This window comes from Coloeus monedula, assembly GCF_965178545.1.
Source record: "Coloeus monedula genome assembly, chromosome: 4".
NCBI classification, from domain to species: Eukaryota; Metazoa; Chordata; class Aves; order Passeriformes; family Corvidae; genus Coloeus; species Coloeus monedula.
In genome coordinates, this window is record NC_138784.1 from 46,124,536 (window position 1) to 46,139,419 (window position 14,884).

The 14,884-nt window shown below is 34.8% G+C and overlaps 1 protein-coding gene across 1 annotated transcript in view; it reads right to left on the reverse strand.

Annotated features, from left to right (window-relative positions):
- Positions 1–14,884, reverse strand: part of ARID2 (AT-rich interaction domain 2) — a 92,390-nt gene that overhangs the window by 30,208 nt on the left and 47,298 nt on the right. The window contains exons 4-6 of the mRNA XM_082280723.1: positions 8,702–8,835; positions 7,721–7,939; positions 4,609–4,676 (exon numbers count right to left, since the gene is read on the reverse strand). Coding sequence (XP_082136849.1) covers positions 4,609–4,676; positions 7,721–7,939; positions 8,702–8,835 — 421 coding nt within the window. The remainder of the gene's footprint in view (positions 1–4,608; positions 4,677–7,720; positions 7,940–8,701; positions 8,836–14,884) is intronic.

Consider the following 14,884-nt stretch of genomic DNA (forward strand, 5'->3'; position numbering starts at 1 on the left):
GATAGTAACCAGAAGTGATGACATGCAAGATGTTCAGTACTTTACATTAGGAAACTCTTCCCTTCAAGCACCAGAAGTAGGCAGCCACAGGCAATCAACACTACCACAGGAGTGCTTTGCTGAAGCACATACTGAAACTATAGGGCAGTTTTCCGTGCACCATTAGAAATACAGCAATTACAAATGGAAAAAAAGTACAGTTCATCCTCCATCATCTCCAAACAGTGATGACCCAAGGCAGAATAAGGTGACTCCTCCCAGTCCCAGTAGATCTTAAGACTCCTGCAAGAAGTTGCTATTTGGAAAGACTTTTTAAAGCTGCTGTTGTGTTTCCTACTTCATCGTAGCACAATAAAAAGAGAGAACAACCACCACCATCACAAAAACTCTTTATAAATATAACCAAAGCTGAATGCTTCAGCAGACTGGAATTCAAATTACTTTTCAAATTTATGGCCTGGTCTGTAAATGGTTGTTTTGTTGCTAGTCCTGTTGAAATTCAAGAATTAATCAAGGAATTAAGGTTTGCAGGCTAATAAAAATATATATTGTGATGTGTAATAATATAAAAATATATAATAATACATGCATTCTAATGTGTATATCTGAACAAAGATATAAACCTTCCTTTGACTAATAAAAATTCGTACATTCCTTTGACTCACTGATGAAATACAGTTCCTCTTTTGACTATAATCACAGAATAAAACCAACAATAAATCTGGATAAAAAGGGAAGGATGGGAAGTACAACCAGCTGAACAGCAGGAGAAATTTTGCTATGCAAATGTAATTACTAAATTACAGCATTCATACCAAGCTTGACACTACTATTTTCTTGACAAATACAATACTACAGATTTTCTAAATTGGAAGGAAAAGAATTTTATTTCCACTGCAATGTTGCTAAATGGCGTCCAAGTACTGTTTAGTAAAGAGGATTACTTGCACAGAAAGGATTATTACCTCATTTTAGCAAAGACAAAACAGCTAGAGAAAGTCTTACTTTCATACTGTTTGTGACAAATAGATTTTTCTAATCAATACTGAAGCTATCACCAAAAGCCACAGAAGACAAAGGCATGCAGGCAAAATTCTGTTACAAGGGAACAAGTGAAACATGACAGGGTTTTTTTGCCCAAAGGAACAGCAAAAATGGAAAAACATAAATTAAGCTTTCTGGGCATTCATTTGAAAAACACACAGCACAAAGGCAATAAAAAAATCAGTTTAGCATCACAAGCAGTTATTTATTCCCTACTATGAATGACAGCTGTGATCTAGTACTACATATTAATAGAAATAACAAGGCAGGGTGCAAAATGGAAGTTCTTTATCAATAATTACTCCTATGTATATATTTGGATGATGGTAACACGCTGCTAATAGAAACATAAAGCTAAAACCTTGAAGCAACCAAATAATGTTAAGAGATAATGGACAAAGGTAAAGAACTTGATTCACATTCCCAGTCTGATTACTGTCAGTAGCTAAGTTCCTTTGGAAAAAGATGCAAAGGATTGTACTTCACTGAAAATCACATAAACCAAATTACTGTCCATAAAAACAGTGGACATTTGAATCCACAAACCATAATGTAGCAATGGTATGGCTATTTATTGTCCAAGAAAAATACGAGAGCAACTGGAATCAAGTCAGCTTGACAAACTACTGTGAGAGACAAGAAAAGTGATGTTTGAAAAGTATTTCAGGTATTTAAGTGCATAAGGACCTCTCTCTGTGTACTGTCTGAGAAAGACTCAGAGGATAAATGCACAGTAAAGAATTTTTAAATTTATACAAAGAAGAAAGAGTTGGGCAATAAAATAAAAAAATCACAGAAGAAGAAAACCAGAGAAGTAAGTAAGGCACAAAAACTGCATATATATGGATTTTGGAACTCTACAGCTAGAGGAGGCCTCAAGTAAGTCCAAGAACATGAAACCCAAATCATTTGACTGAAGTAAACAAAGATGAACGGTGCATGAAGAAATGTAACGCAATTTTTCATACACTACACACCAGACACTGAGCAGCTGCTGGAGACATGAAAGAAATACCTGGAAAAACAGCTAAATCTATCCAATTATAAACATACTATATAAACAAATCACTCTTGAAAGCAAACTATACTCACAAGTGAACCTTGGTAACATGAGGATATTCAAATCTAAGTGAAACAGTTAAAAATGGAAAAGTTTCCAGAGTACAGGAGAAAACATCTGAGCAGGATGCCATCAGAGCTTGTGGATGGGGACAACAAAACAAACAAGGAGAGATACAAGATGACTGGCTAAATGCCAGTTGTTGCAATCCTTAAGTAAGGACATGCAATCAAGTCCAACTAACTAGAGATTTAAGCTTATTGACAGCACCAGGAAAAATCAAGAGGGGATATAGCAGCGAATTAACATAGCTGTAAGAGATAACAGCAGGTTCAACTTAAGTAATACTCAAATTTAGACAATTAGTGGAACAAATTCACTGACTATTAAAAACATTTGATTCAGTTTAGAAGTAAGCTCTGTAGAAAGTGAGAAAGTATGTCCTGTGGCAGGTAAGATAATGGAAAATACAAAATTTTCAAACAGCTTTATATAATGCAGTAATGATTGGGGGAAGGGAAAGAAAAAAGAAAAGAAAGGTAATTGATTCCCTTGAAGTTTAGTATAAAGAAACACATTGTTTTTCATCTTCACCTTCAGCTGACACAGCAATGATACTGGAGAACACAACTAGCAGTAAAATGAAAAAACAAAAAAATAAAGATTTTTATTTTATATGATAATATGAATGGTGAAAGGAGGAACTTATTTAATAGCTGTTATTTTTTCTTGAAACTGCAAAAGCACATTAAAAAAAAAACCAAAACAAACACCAAAACCAGATATACGTGTCTATGCTGACAACCAAGTATCTCTCTCCTACATCAGGAAGCTCCCATGCTTCCCCCTGATTCCTGTTTTGACACAGACACAGCTGCAATACAAAATAAATTACTTCCAGTAGTAGGGTCAAACAAATGCTTGCAGTGAGATGCTCTTAAAAATCTGAATTCTTGGCATTAGAGACACTTTTAGATCTGATGTTAGTTTTTCACATGCTTTCTGAGTATTTCTGACATGCTGTCAGCAGTATTTCACTACAGAGTGGTACTATATATGTTGTAATGTCCAAAAATAGATCTTGGAGAGCATCCAAGTTTTTTATTAGTAAACCTTTCTGCAGTTACAGTGGTTCTACTTAAAACTTCGTTAAACATTTATAAGAACCACCTGCCCTTATACCAATTACTTAAGTTTATATAATTAATATGTAATAAATTAGAATACTGTATAATTCTAAATGTTTACAGATCTAGACATGGCGCTTGTTGCTGCTCTAGATCAGCAACAGTCTGTGACAGCTTAGGGTGAAGTCAACACAGAAGAGCTGAGTGCTTAAAACAAACCAACCAACCAACCAACCAAAACACAACCTACAGTACTTCTGGACATACTTTTTCAATGGAAAAGGGAAATGAAGATTATGAAACAGTTATTTTTACACTTAAGTTTGGCACATTTGTATCACATTTTCAAGTGCATATACTCACAAATATGAGAGCTTAGCTTTCTTGGTTTTAAGTTTACTTAGGAAATTTCGATTAGGGAATCTATTCACTTGTATTTCAACAACACTTATCAATTAACTACAACTACTATGGTCCAGCTTGTTCCAAACTGAGTTACATAAAACTAAAACAAAAGATAAATGGAGAAAGCTCCCAACAAATATCGTTCTGTAATACTGGTAAGATATTTCAATATATGAAACTATTATGGAATTGAGCAGAAACCTAGTTTCATAAGGAACTGAGATTATCTCTCCACATTTTTACTTAATAAAAAGCATAAGGCATCAAAATATATTTTAATCTAGCTTTCTTCTATTTTAGCCACATAAATCATCACCTGTAATTCAATTCAAAGAAATTGCATATCATAGTAAATATGCTGAAATATCAAATCTCTTCCAGCTATAATTCATCCACCAAAACAAGTTCATCTAGAATAAATAACCATTTGTACAAAGAAACTTTAGTTCTATTTTTACCTCATTTCACTGCTTGTACAGTAGCTCATGCCCTCTAGTGGAAAGATTAAAAAAGCCTTGTGCAAAAATAGCTAACTGAAACAAACCTGCAACATTGTTAACCTATTACAGTATTTCTCCTATACTTCTTATGCTATGATTTTAATTTTCATAATTCAGAATGTTTCTTTACTGATCGTTGCAGTTCAAAAAAACCCCGAAATGGCATTATTGCTCCTTGTTAAATGTTGCCCAATATTCCTTTTCTTCACACATATTAGGTTCCTTATAAAAGAAACATGGAAACCTTTGTTCATTTGCCTATACCTATTTTTTTCTTAATATACTTCTTCCTGCTTATCCACACATTATAGGACAAGTGTGACATAGTGTCCTATTACATTTAAATCAAAGGAATTAAGTTGGGAGTAATTTTAAAGACATGTGCTAGTATATCTTAGAATTTTCAATCTTTTTAAAGGATTTTATACCCACCATATGCAGCACAAAATTATTTTAATAATTTTTTAATTACCTTAACAAAATCTCTATCAGTTTTCTCCTTCCACTCTTCTCCAAATACAGCAGAAAATGATCCTAAAGCTTTAAGCACAAAAAGCATAATTTAGTAAAATTCAAAAAATGGTCATTTTTTATTAATCCATAAACTAAATAAAGATTAAAGAACACTGTAGACTCTTCCAGTGTTTCCTTTTGATCTTAAAAAATACCGCATAAACCAACTGAAATGCCTGCTGTCATTTAATTAACAGCTATTGCAGTTTTACAATTTAAGTTGAGAGTAAGGAGTTCATAAGGAAAGGGCTAGTTTGTGAACCCTGTAAAAAAAACACAGGGGAAACTTTTCCAGAGCTCTTTTCCAGGAGTCAAGATGACTGCTCTATTTTCACCCTCACATCGACAACTGTTTTCCACGTGCACTGTGTAAGCACAAACACTACTGCAGTACTTAAACAAATTCCCACTTACGTCTTCTAAAAAACTTCAACAGTAGTAAGATTTTGACAGCATTCAATTCAAACTCAATATTTAACCAAGACCAGTAATGGATGTTCTTGGGTGTTTGATGGAGCCACTACCACAGCTTTTGTAATCAGCACTCCTCAAAAGCAGCTAAGACTCAGTCAATCCAATTCAAATGCTGAGTCAATCCAGAAATGAACTCTGTCTTGCAATAGCTCTGTCATGAATTAATGACACATTTAAGTTACACTTACACATTTTGGTTCATCATGTTTTCTTGTTTTGAAAAAAATGCTACAAATCTCAATTCCAAGACCACATCAGCTTTCAATTCACAGAATCCAAACCAAGGCCTCATGCAGCTCTCCAAGCTGAATATACTGCATAACCTGCAAACCCCTGGGGTTGCCCCATGACCTGCAATCTAACTGTTATCTTGAAGTTTAGGAGGGGACAGAAGGGAAGCTGTTGACATATTTTACCTAAAAACATTACATTATAAATAATAACAACTATAAAACCTTAATTATGGACAAGAAAAATCTAAAATCAAATTAAATGAAGTTAATCAGCTATTTTTTTTACTGCCACCTGAAATTATTGTGATAGTATTTTCATAATGCCTGAATTTACTAATTAAAGAATTCACTTAATCATGAAACCTGGCGGATTTACTGTAATTACTTATACCATAAAAGCATGTTAAGTATTTCAAACTGAAGCTTCATGCTTCAAAAATAAGTAAACATAACCCTGCTATTTCTTTCCCCCATTTGTCTTAATTAGTCCTCCTAATGCTGCTAGGACATTTCTCTGGATTTATCCAGAAGAAGACAATCAGGTGAGTTAAAAATGAAGTTTTTCCCAGGGAACGAAAAGAGTGAGTTCATTACATGCTCATCATTCCTCTAGGCTTTACCTCAAGTATTTTTCAAAAAACACTAATACAGACAAGCTATGGAATAAACCTGTTCCTCAAGTTAAGAACTCCAGAAAACAGTCTACCTCTACAGTATCCAAAAAACCCACTAAATAGCAATATAATACTTGATTAAATTATTTGCAAATTCATAGAAGTTCCATCAAAGGAAGAGGGGAGTAATGGTAACCTCAAGAATCTAGAGAGCAAGCATTCTGGGATCATATGCAGGACTAAGTTTCCCTTTAGCTTCCTTTCAAATATTTTCCTTTGAAAGTTCTTGTAACTGGACTAGATGCAAACATTAAATGACCAAGGTCTGACCATATCTGAAGGCCACTGAAAGATGCACAAATTGGAAGAGCAAGAGAGAAGCTGGAGGACACTAATGCAATACTGGGGGGAAAGGGGGAAGCTACAAATTATTATGTAAAAATGCCAATGATTAAAAAAACCAACTAAACCATATACAATGGCTAACACTGGTTCTTCCCCAGAATTTTAAAAGAGAATCTTTGACATACCATACTATGTTTATGCTTACACATGCAAAGTAGATTTATACTCAAACAGATATGATCATCTACACTATCAGACTTAATTATGCTTGGCTGAAAAGGCTCATTTGAGAAATTTCTTATAAGGCAATTTCTGAAAATCAGTATAAAAAAACCAACCAACAACCAACTAAACAAAAACCCCCCACAAAAGCAAAAAAAAAAAAAAAAAAACCCAACAAAAAAGCCCAACAGCAAAACAACAAAACAACCCCAAAAAAACCAAAACCCACTCCCCCTCCCCCCCAAAAAAGCCAAAAAAACCCCCAAAACCATAAACATAAAAAAACCAACCACAAAAAAAAAAAACCAACAAAAAAACAAACAAACAAACAAAAAAAAACAAAACAAAAACAAAAACAAAACAAAAAAAAAAAACCACCAAAAAAAAACCACCAAAAAACAACCAAAACCAAAAAACCCAAACCAAAAAACCCCAGCACAAACTGGGTAAATATTTCCTCCTCACCACCCCAAGATAAAAACTATGCTGTCATGATTTTATAATGGTTTAGGTTAACTTATGTTTTGCTCCTCTCTTGACAGAAAGCAATTAACAAGCAATACTTAGGCACTGAGGTCACACTGAAAAAAATCCAAAGAATTTATTTCACATACTTCACTATTTTGATGGAATCAACTAACTCTCTTTTGAAATTTATGTGCTAACACATTAAGTAATTCTGAAAATCAGACTAAGATTTTCATCCCTTGAGTTTTATATTCTGGATTTCACTACAGTTGAACGTGTAGTGAAGTATCAGGACAAAAATGCTAGCAAGTCATTGTTTTCAGACTACCTTTTCTTAATTTTTAAATCTGCAATTGCCATTAAAAAAGAATTATGAAAAGTCAGCATGGTCCTACAAATTCAAAATGAAACAGTAGTACGCTACAAGCAGATGGAAATCCAATGCTGTAAATTTAGCACCCTGAACAACTGGCTGTTTCTATCAAAAAACTAATCCTTACATTTCACTAACCCATTAAATAAATTTTTAAATTACCTAACTTAAAAGGCATTTGTAACATCTGATAACACCTGTAATTGTGGAAAAGTTAAAGAGAAAAACTAGATATAAGTATATTACCATGAAGTAAGTTATTAACATTTTAATTATCATGAGTTGTGAAAGATGCTACAAGAGGTATGGATTCTTTTTGTCGCAAAAATGTTATATACTTACTGTCATCAAATACCCCAGCATTTGCAAGCAGTAAAGTGATGATTTTAGGGTCTTTTTCAAGCTGCATAACATGTTTGCTTTCATTTGAAAGAAGAGTACACACATTAATTGCAAAGTCCACTTCATTTGGGAGTCCAGATAACAGTGAAAGCACCAACTTATTATAGTCATTTGGTGAGTTTAAGTCCATAGACAGCCCATAGCTTTGACGAAGATAATCTAAAAAAACAAACCAAAAACCAACAACATTTTCACAGCTAAACTAATTAAACTTGAGGCAATACATTAAGCAGTATTACTGTAAGTAAGAATTTTGAAAAGGTTTGTTAATAAACTATTGCAGTTTTTAACAAGTTTTTTACAGTATTCAAGGTATTTTTTTGTCTGTCCAAAATATTGAACACATTCCACTTTGCTGTGTACCTTTCTAGGTACATATTAGTTCCTTCGCCACCTCTAGAATGCAACACTGCAGCACGTTCTTCCAAAGAAAAGCTTAGAAAACACAAGCTTTAATTAAAGCAGAATGGAATTGTAATACAATTTGAAGTCAATTTCTACACAACAAATTACACGTCCATTCCACAAAGCCCACTAGCTTCTGATTTAAAGCTTAACTAATTGTAGGCTCAATTCAGTTATTTGACTCTCTGGAGAAATGACAAATTGAAAGAAACACACTGCAAATTTTCAAGGTAATTTTTTTCAAGACATGTAACTACACAGCTCTACTAATTAGAAAGGATAATATTTCTAAAGGAAAGAAATAGCTTATGGATTTTAATATTTGTTTTGCTGTGGTTCACAATGGAAAGGTTTTTGAGTGTATTAAACTAATCTGAGTGTCCTACAGATTTGACAATTTTAATAATATTCCAAATTTATCTACGCACTATTTCTGTAGTTTGTAAAAAAAAAAAAGAAAAGGAAAAACAAACCACACACACGAAGAAAATAGGACTTTCACCCTCAAGAATTTACCTGAAACGCTGTGTTGCTGGTAGTTATAGGATGTTGGAATTGCACCAATAGGAAGCTGTGGTTTTGGATTGCCTGGTTGTACCTCATCATCCTCCTCTCCAAAATGATGGACTTTTTCATACTTTTCTAGATAACTGAAATAAAATTAGAAAAAAAATGTTTTTAGTACAGCTAAATCTCTCATTCCAAAACCTGAACTGCCAAAGGAAGCAATCTGTGGAAACATGGAGATTTATTTACTGGAAACAATAATCAAAGTGGTAAAAAATAAAACCTGAGTCAGACTGACAATAGATGACAGAGAAAATATAGATATGTTTAATTACTGCTTTAGATACCAAATTTTTCAGATTTTTCAACAGTGATACTTAGCTAAATTGCAACCAATTTGAGCCCTTTTGTGACTAAGTCTATTTTTCCCAAACAAGCTTTTGCTACCTAAAATCACTCTGCAGGTGAAAGCATTATAAAAACTACTCTGTGCAGGTTATCAATACATATACCGAGGTCAAGCCCAGAAAAATACTTAATTCTTTTTGCCTTGTTTAAAGAGAAACTGTACACTGGGTCCTAACAATTACACAAGAGTAAGAGAATTCAGACAGGAATACCAAGGGCAGCAATTCAGGATCAGAACGTGAGAGCCATAGCTGCAGCTAATAACTACTGGAAGTCCCTCTGAGCCCCTTAAGAAAAAAAAAAGCTGACATACTGTACAAAGAATGGACTTCAAGCACAGAAATTATATATACCAAAAGTAAACAGTCAAGCAGCTTGGTAAATTAATTATTTCAATTAACAGTTAATTTAGCATTAAAAAATGTAACTTTCAGAACTTTCTACACTCCACAATATAAAGTCAACTTAAAATGCCCACTGTAGCCGTAGCTTCACAGCAATACATAGTTGCAAAACCCTTCATGAAATTAAGTCAAGATCAAAGCTGCCTAAATTTACAGATTTTAATTGTGCTAAAAAATGACAATACCAAGTCAATGAAATCAAAATAAAAATGCTGTATAATCAGAAAATAATTAAAAACTATTATCTTTCTCTTTGTATTTGCTAAAATATTTACTATATGAGTAGGCTTTTGGTGCAATTTTTGTCAGTAGACACTGAAGTAATTAACTCATGGTAAATCAGAAAGATTTTAAGAAAACAGTATTCCCACTGACCTCTGAGGAGTATTTCACATTCATTAAATTAGTAATTATTTCATGAAGTGAGGTATCAATGACATAACCATACCTTTGACATTTTAGCAAATACATTTTTTCTTAAGAAAAGGGTGCATTTCAGAATAAAGGAAAGATATCAGAGCTAATAAGGCATATAATGTTGTATTGTATCACATGGAAATATGATTCATGTCTGACTAGAGTTCAAGATATTCAAAGTACTATATATATTATTGTTACATGAACCACTGCCATAGCCCCCTCCTTATTACATAAACTCTTGAGTGACTTAAGGAGTCAGCAAAAATCTTCCCTGCACAATCAGTTACTGTTAGAGATTTTAAAAGACTAAAAATTACATTTAAATATGGTTGCTTTTATCTTTAAACTAAAAATCCTCCATTATGTGAGTTAAGTTCCAACTGCATATGTGAAAAGAAATTAAAACCTTCTAGAATTGTTTATAACTTTTTTAAAGTCACAGCTCAACTGTCCTAAAATTTAAATCCTATGTTTTCTCTTCCCTACATTTCCTTACCCTTTTATCCCACTTCTTTCCTTTAGCTTACATTTTATATCCAGATGAAGCAAATCTGTAATCCAATCAATTTTAATTAACAGAGCGTGTGCATTTATGGTAAAGACCAAAAGGAATAGTTCAAAGGCAGCTTGACCATCCCTTCTTCTGTCCAGTCACTCACTCTTCAGAGAGCTCATTCAGAAAACTAGGAGGATTCTACATTGGCTTTCCAATAGTTTTTCAAACTGGACAGGGGTCAGATGAATACTAGATCTAGTGCAGGGGAAAACTGCAGGTATACCACGTGTACAATTTCTACGCTGGCAGAAGCTACACTGCCATAGCTTGTCTAATAATGCTGGGGCTAGAGCTAATTTCCTCGTATTTGTTGGTCTGAGTCTAAGCTTGAGTTAAAAACAGTTTCCTTACTGAAATAAAATTTCATAAAAACATTTAATACGATGAAGTAGAAATCCCCATACAGAAACACATATGGTACTCAAAATACAGTCTGCAAATGATTCTGGACTTGTCCATTCTGCCAAGACTGAATAGCTACTTGAGCACTAAAAAAAAAGCTGTATATATCATAAAATAATTCATGTTGTTTGACAGTTTTATATGGAACATATATACTTAACCTTATGCTTTTTATTAAAGCCATGTCTCAGCCAAGCTGAACAATATGAATACCCTAGATGTTCTCCTCTGTTAATACCTACTTCATCAAAATGTGTTAAAACAGTTCCACTGGACACAGAAAATCTCAAAGTTCAAGAATCTACTTCCCTTCTTCCCTCTCTGAAAAAAATTTAGGCATACATTAAAAGACCTTTGCAAACTAAAATGGTCATTATCTGTTCAGTGTTGACAACTGTGACAAAGCTCTCACAATGTCTTATTAAGCATTTCACAGGAAACCAGGATTCAAATTAACTTTAAGTGATGATCTAATTTTTCCCTATGCAAAGGCAAGGACCAACTTCACTTTACTAAATTCTGAGCTCTTTTTGTTGTTATTCAATTTAGTGAGGTTCCACCTCTTCGAGAACAATCCTCCTTTCTTATCTCACCCCAAACGATCAAGTTTGCCAAGGAAAAGTCAAAAACAAAACAAAACAAAGCCCCCAGTAATCCCAAAGCATTATTTACAAAGGCTAAACCCTGCCTTCCTCCCACCCCAAGAAAAACCCAAACCCCAAACCAAACGACAGAAATACCTTCCCCACCTCTAACACAAATGCTTTACTCTCTTCAAGATACTCCTAGCATTGAGAGAGGACATTGCACTATTTTTCAATCCATTGTGTTTAACAGCACTGTAATACTAAGTTTCAACTATAATAACCAGACTGTAATAGGCTCCTCCATATGATTTCTTTATGCTACGTAAGTACCAACTGTTTACAGACAGCTGTACAGACCTCAATCCTCCAAACATTCCTTTTGTTTCCTGCAGAGAGAATGCATGACCTGGAATTACAGTGTAAAGAAGAAGCTTTGCAAATTAGCTTGTACATGAGCTTTACTAGTCTTAAATTCTAATCTCAACAGTCTGGCATACAGCTACTATGCAAACAGCAGAACAGTTTAGCATAAACACACATCTTGCTCCAATAGACAAGAAATTAAAAAATAATAAATGGAGGTTTTCTATTACTGAAAAACAGTTGTGCAAATGCTCACACATTACAATCAGTTGCAAAAGGCTAATTTCATGTTTCAAAACAGGTTAAATCTGTAGTTATAGGCTAAAAAGGTATACTTTGATCACAGAAAATGGTTTTCAGGAATTCAAAATGCTTCCTTAATTTCACAAAGTCACAGGTAGTAAACATCAACAACACAGGTCTCAATCTTCTAATCTTCTCTTTTAGTTTCAATACCAACTGAACGATAAGGTCCTGACAGAGAAAGATGCAGTTAGTATGTAATGAGAATTAAAGCAACTAACTAAATGAAAGACCAGAATGAAACAAACAATGTATATGGGATAGAAAAGTGTAAAAGATGCCTTTAAAAAAGCTCACTTAAGTACTATGTTGAAGCCTTGGTGAAGATGGAGTAATAAGTAAAACTGCCCTCTGTACATATGTGGAAAGGTGCTCCCCGCTGTTAGCATGGCACCCTGAACTGGTGTTATCCAGTGCACACATGAACCAAAATATTCAAGAAACTGAAATGCAATGAAACCCATTTACAGCCACTCCTGGCCTTTCAGCTTGGATCACTCCTCTGTTCTGAGAGGTTTAACATAAATTAAATAAAGGAATAAATGGAAAAAAAAATGAGTTTTTAAAAAGCTACACACCCCAAACAAAAACAACACCACCAACACTCCCCAAAACCAACAAAAAACCACACACCTCTGGTGAATAGCTAGAACAACAGGATATGCAAAGTACTTAGAAACAGGAAAATACACAGGCAACCAGAGACAGATGTGCAGACTGGCTACTTTTTGAAGGGCAAGTGATTTCAATATTTTCTGAAACCTTGGTTACTTTAAAAATCTCTCGATTTGGAAATCAAAAGATCATATCTCTCTGAAAATCAAATTAACATATTACACATTCTGTTCCTCTGACAGAACTTCAATAAGTCACTTTGTTCCATTCAAGTCTGTGAGAAAAAAATTCTATGAAGATGAGTAATATTTTTATCCATGAAAAATACTTATTTAGTAACAACACAGGTTTTTATTCAGCCCAGTGATTTTTAGGCTTTCTTTCAGATATCTGGGAAAAAATACAAAAAGAAGTCTAAACTAGGTACATCTATAAACAGTAGCCCTGAATGGCCTTGGAGTATACTAGAAACTGTTTCAAGTAACAGTATATAACATCTGGCTCATTTGGATATTTTGGCTCCCTTTACCAGGACACAGTAAATTCGTTGAAGATATATTAACCAACAACTGGCAAAACATGACGTGCAGACACGAACCATCACAGTCCAACTATCAGTTCCCTCCTCATCTTTGCATTCAGCTGAAGAACAAGCAGGTACCATTTCTACCACAGTTCTCCACCTCACCTTTCTTGAAACTATCTTTCTAACAGCATTGTTAGTGGGAGACTGACAATGCGACCTTGCACCATTTCTGTCTGCTTGAACACCTTCCATTATGATGCAAGACAGACATGCACTTCCCGCTCACTCTCTTGTACTCCCTCTCCCTCTTTGCAATACTGTTAACAACACCCTAGACAATCATGAGACAAAATCCTGATTGTAATAAGGATTTCACATTACTGAATATTCCAGTTTGTGTTACCTTAAGTGAGAATCATAGCAAAAAGTCTCTTTTTGCCCCTAATTCAACACGACACTTGCTCTGATCTCGAGGACTAAGGAACTCATGGCAACTCACGAACTTATGGTGCCAATCAATACCATCTTTATTAGAAAATCCATTGCAGTCCTATAGCTTGAATCTGTGCCTGATACAGTTACTTGAAAATCCAATCCATTTACGAAGCCTAATAGCAGGCAGTATTTTAATCCCATAGAAAGCTGTTTCTCAGCAGGGCCAAAGCATTTATGCTTGACTGCTGCTGCTGGCACACACAGTGGAGACTGGTGCCACACACTGCAATGAAACTCCTGCTTAGAACTTGACAAAGCTGCAGCTGCAGCTGCCCAAAGTAATGCACAACTGATTTACTCATCTCATAGATGTTCACTTACCAAATTCCTGTCCCAAGAATTATCCTAAGTAGTTTCCGGAAATGGCAAACACAATAACCTGCTCCAAGGCTCTGCTCAAACTTTTAGTGTACACCAACAAACTGCCTCAAATTTGATTTCATGTCTGAGTGATTTGCCAGTGTCATTAGCAATTTTTTCAGGTGGGTTGTTTTTTTTCCCCCTGGTCCTGAGGGCACCATGAACTGCAATTCAACAGTTAAACCCAGTTATTGTCAGAATTGATGCTTGCAGCTGAATCCTTCAAAAACAACACTTGAGTTTTCCATCTTCACCTTGTCTAACTCAGAAACTGACTGTCTCACATAAGGCTTCCAGTGAAACACTCCACGCGTGATTCTCCGCATTCTTTGTTTGATTTCCAGCTTATTGTGACCACCTAATAGGACAGGCTGACAAATCAAGACCCTTAATGCTGTACTTGGCCAGCCTGCCAGATGAGTACAAAACTTCAATAGCTGTGCTTTTCAAACACCTGGCAGTGTCCCACAAGGTACATGCAGGATACTGTCCCAATCAGCCTGAGCTGGCCTGTTTGGAATGAGGTCCCATGTGGGCCCATCAGACCATACACACCATACCAGGGGCTCTACCATCCAGCCTCCACCCTGACAAGATTCTGTCACACTTTAGGAGAATTGTGTGCAAACTCAGTAGGCCCTGTGAAGATTAAACAGCCCAAGCCCTTTATGCATAACCACATACAAACTATAATTGCATTTAAATGGAATTTAAATATGTTAACATTTTGTAACACATTTAGTAACACGTGAG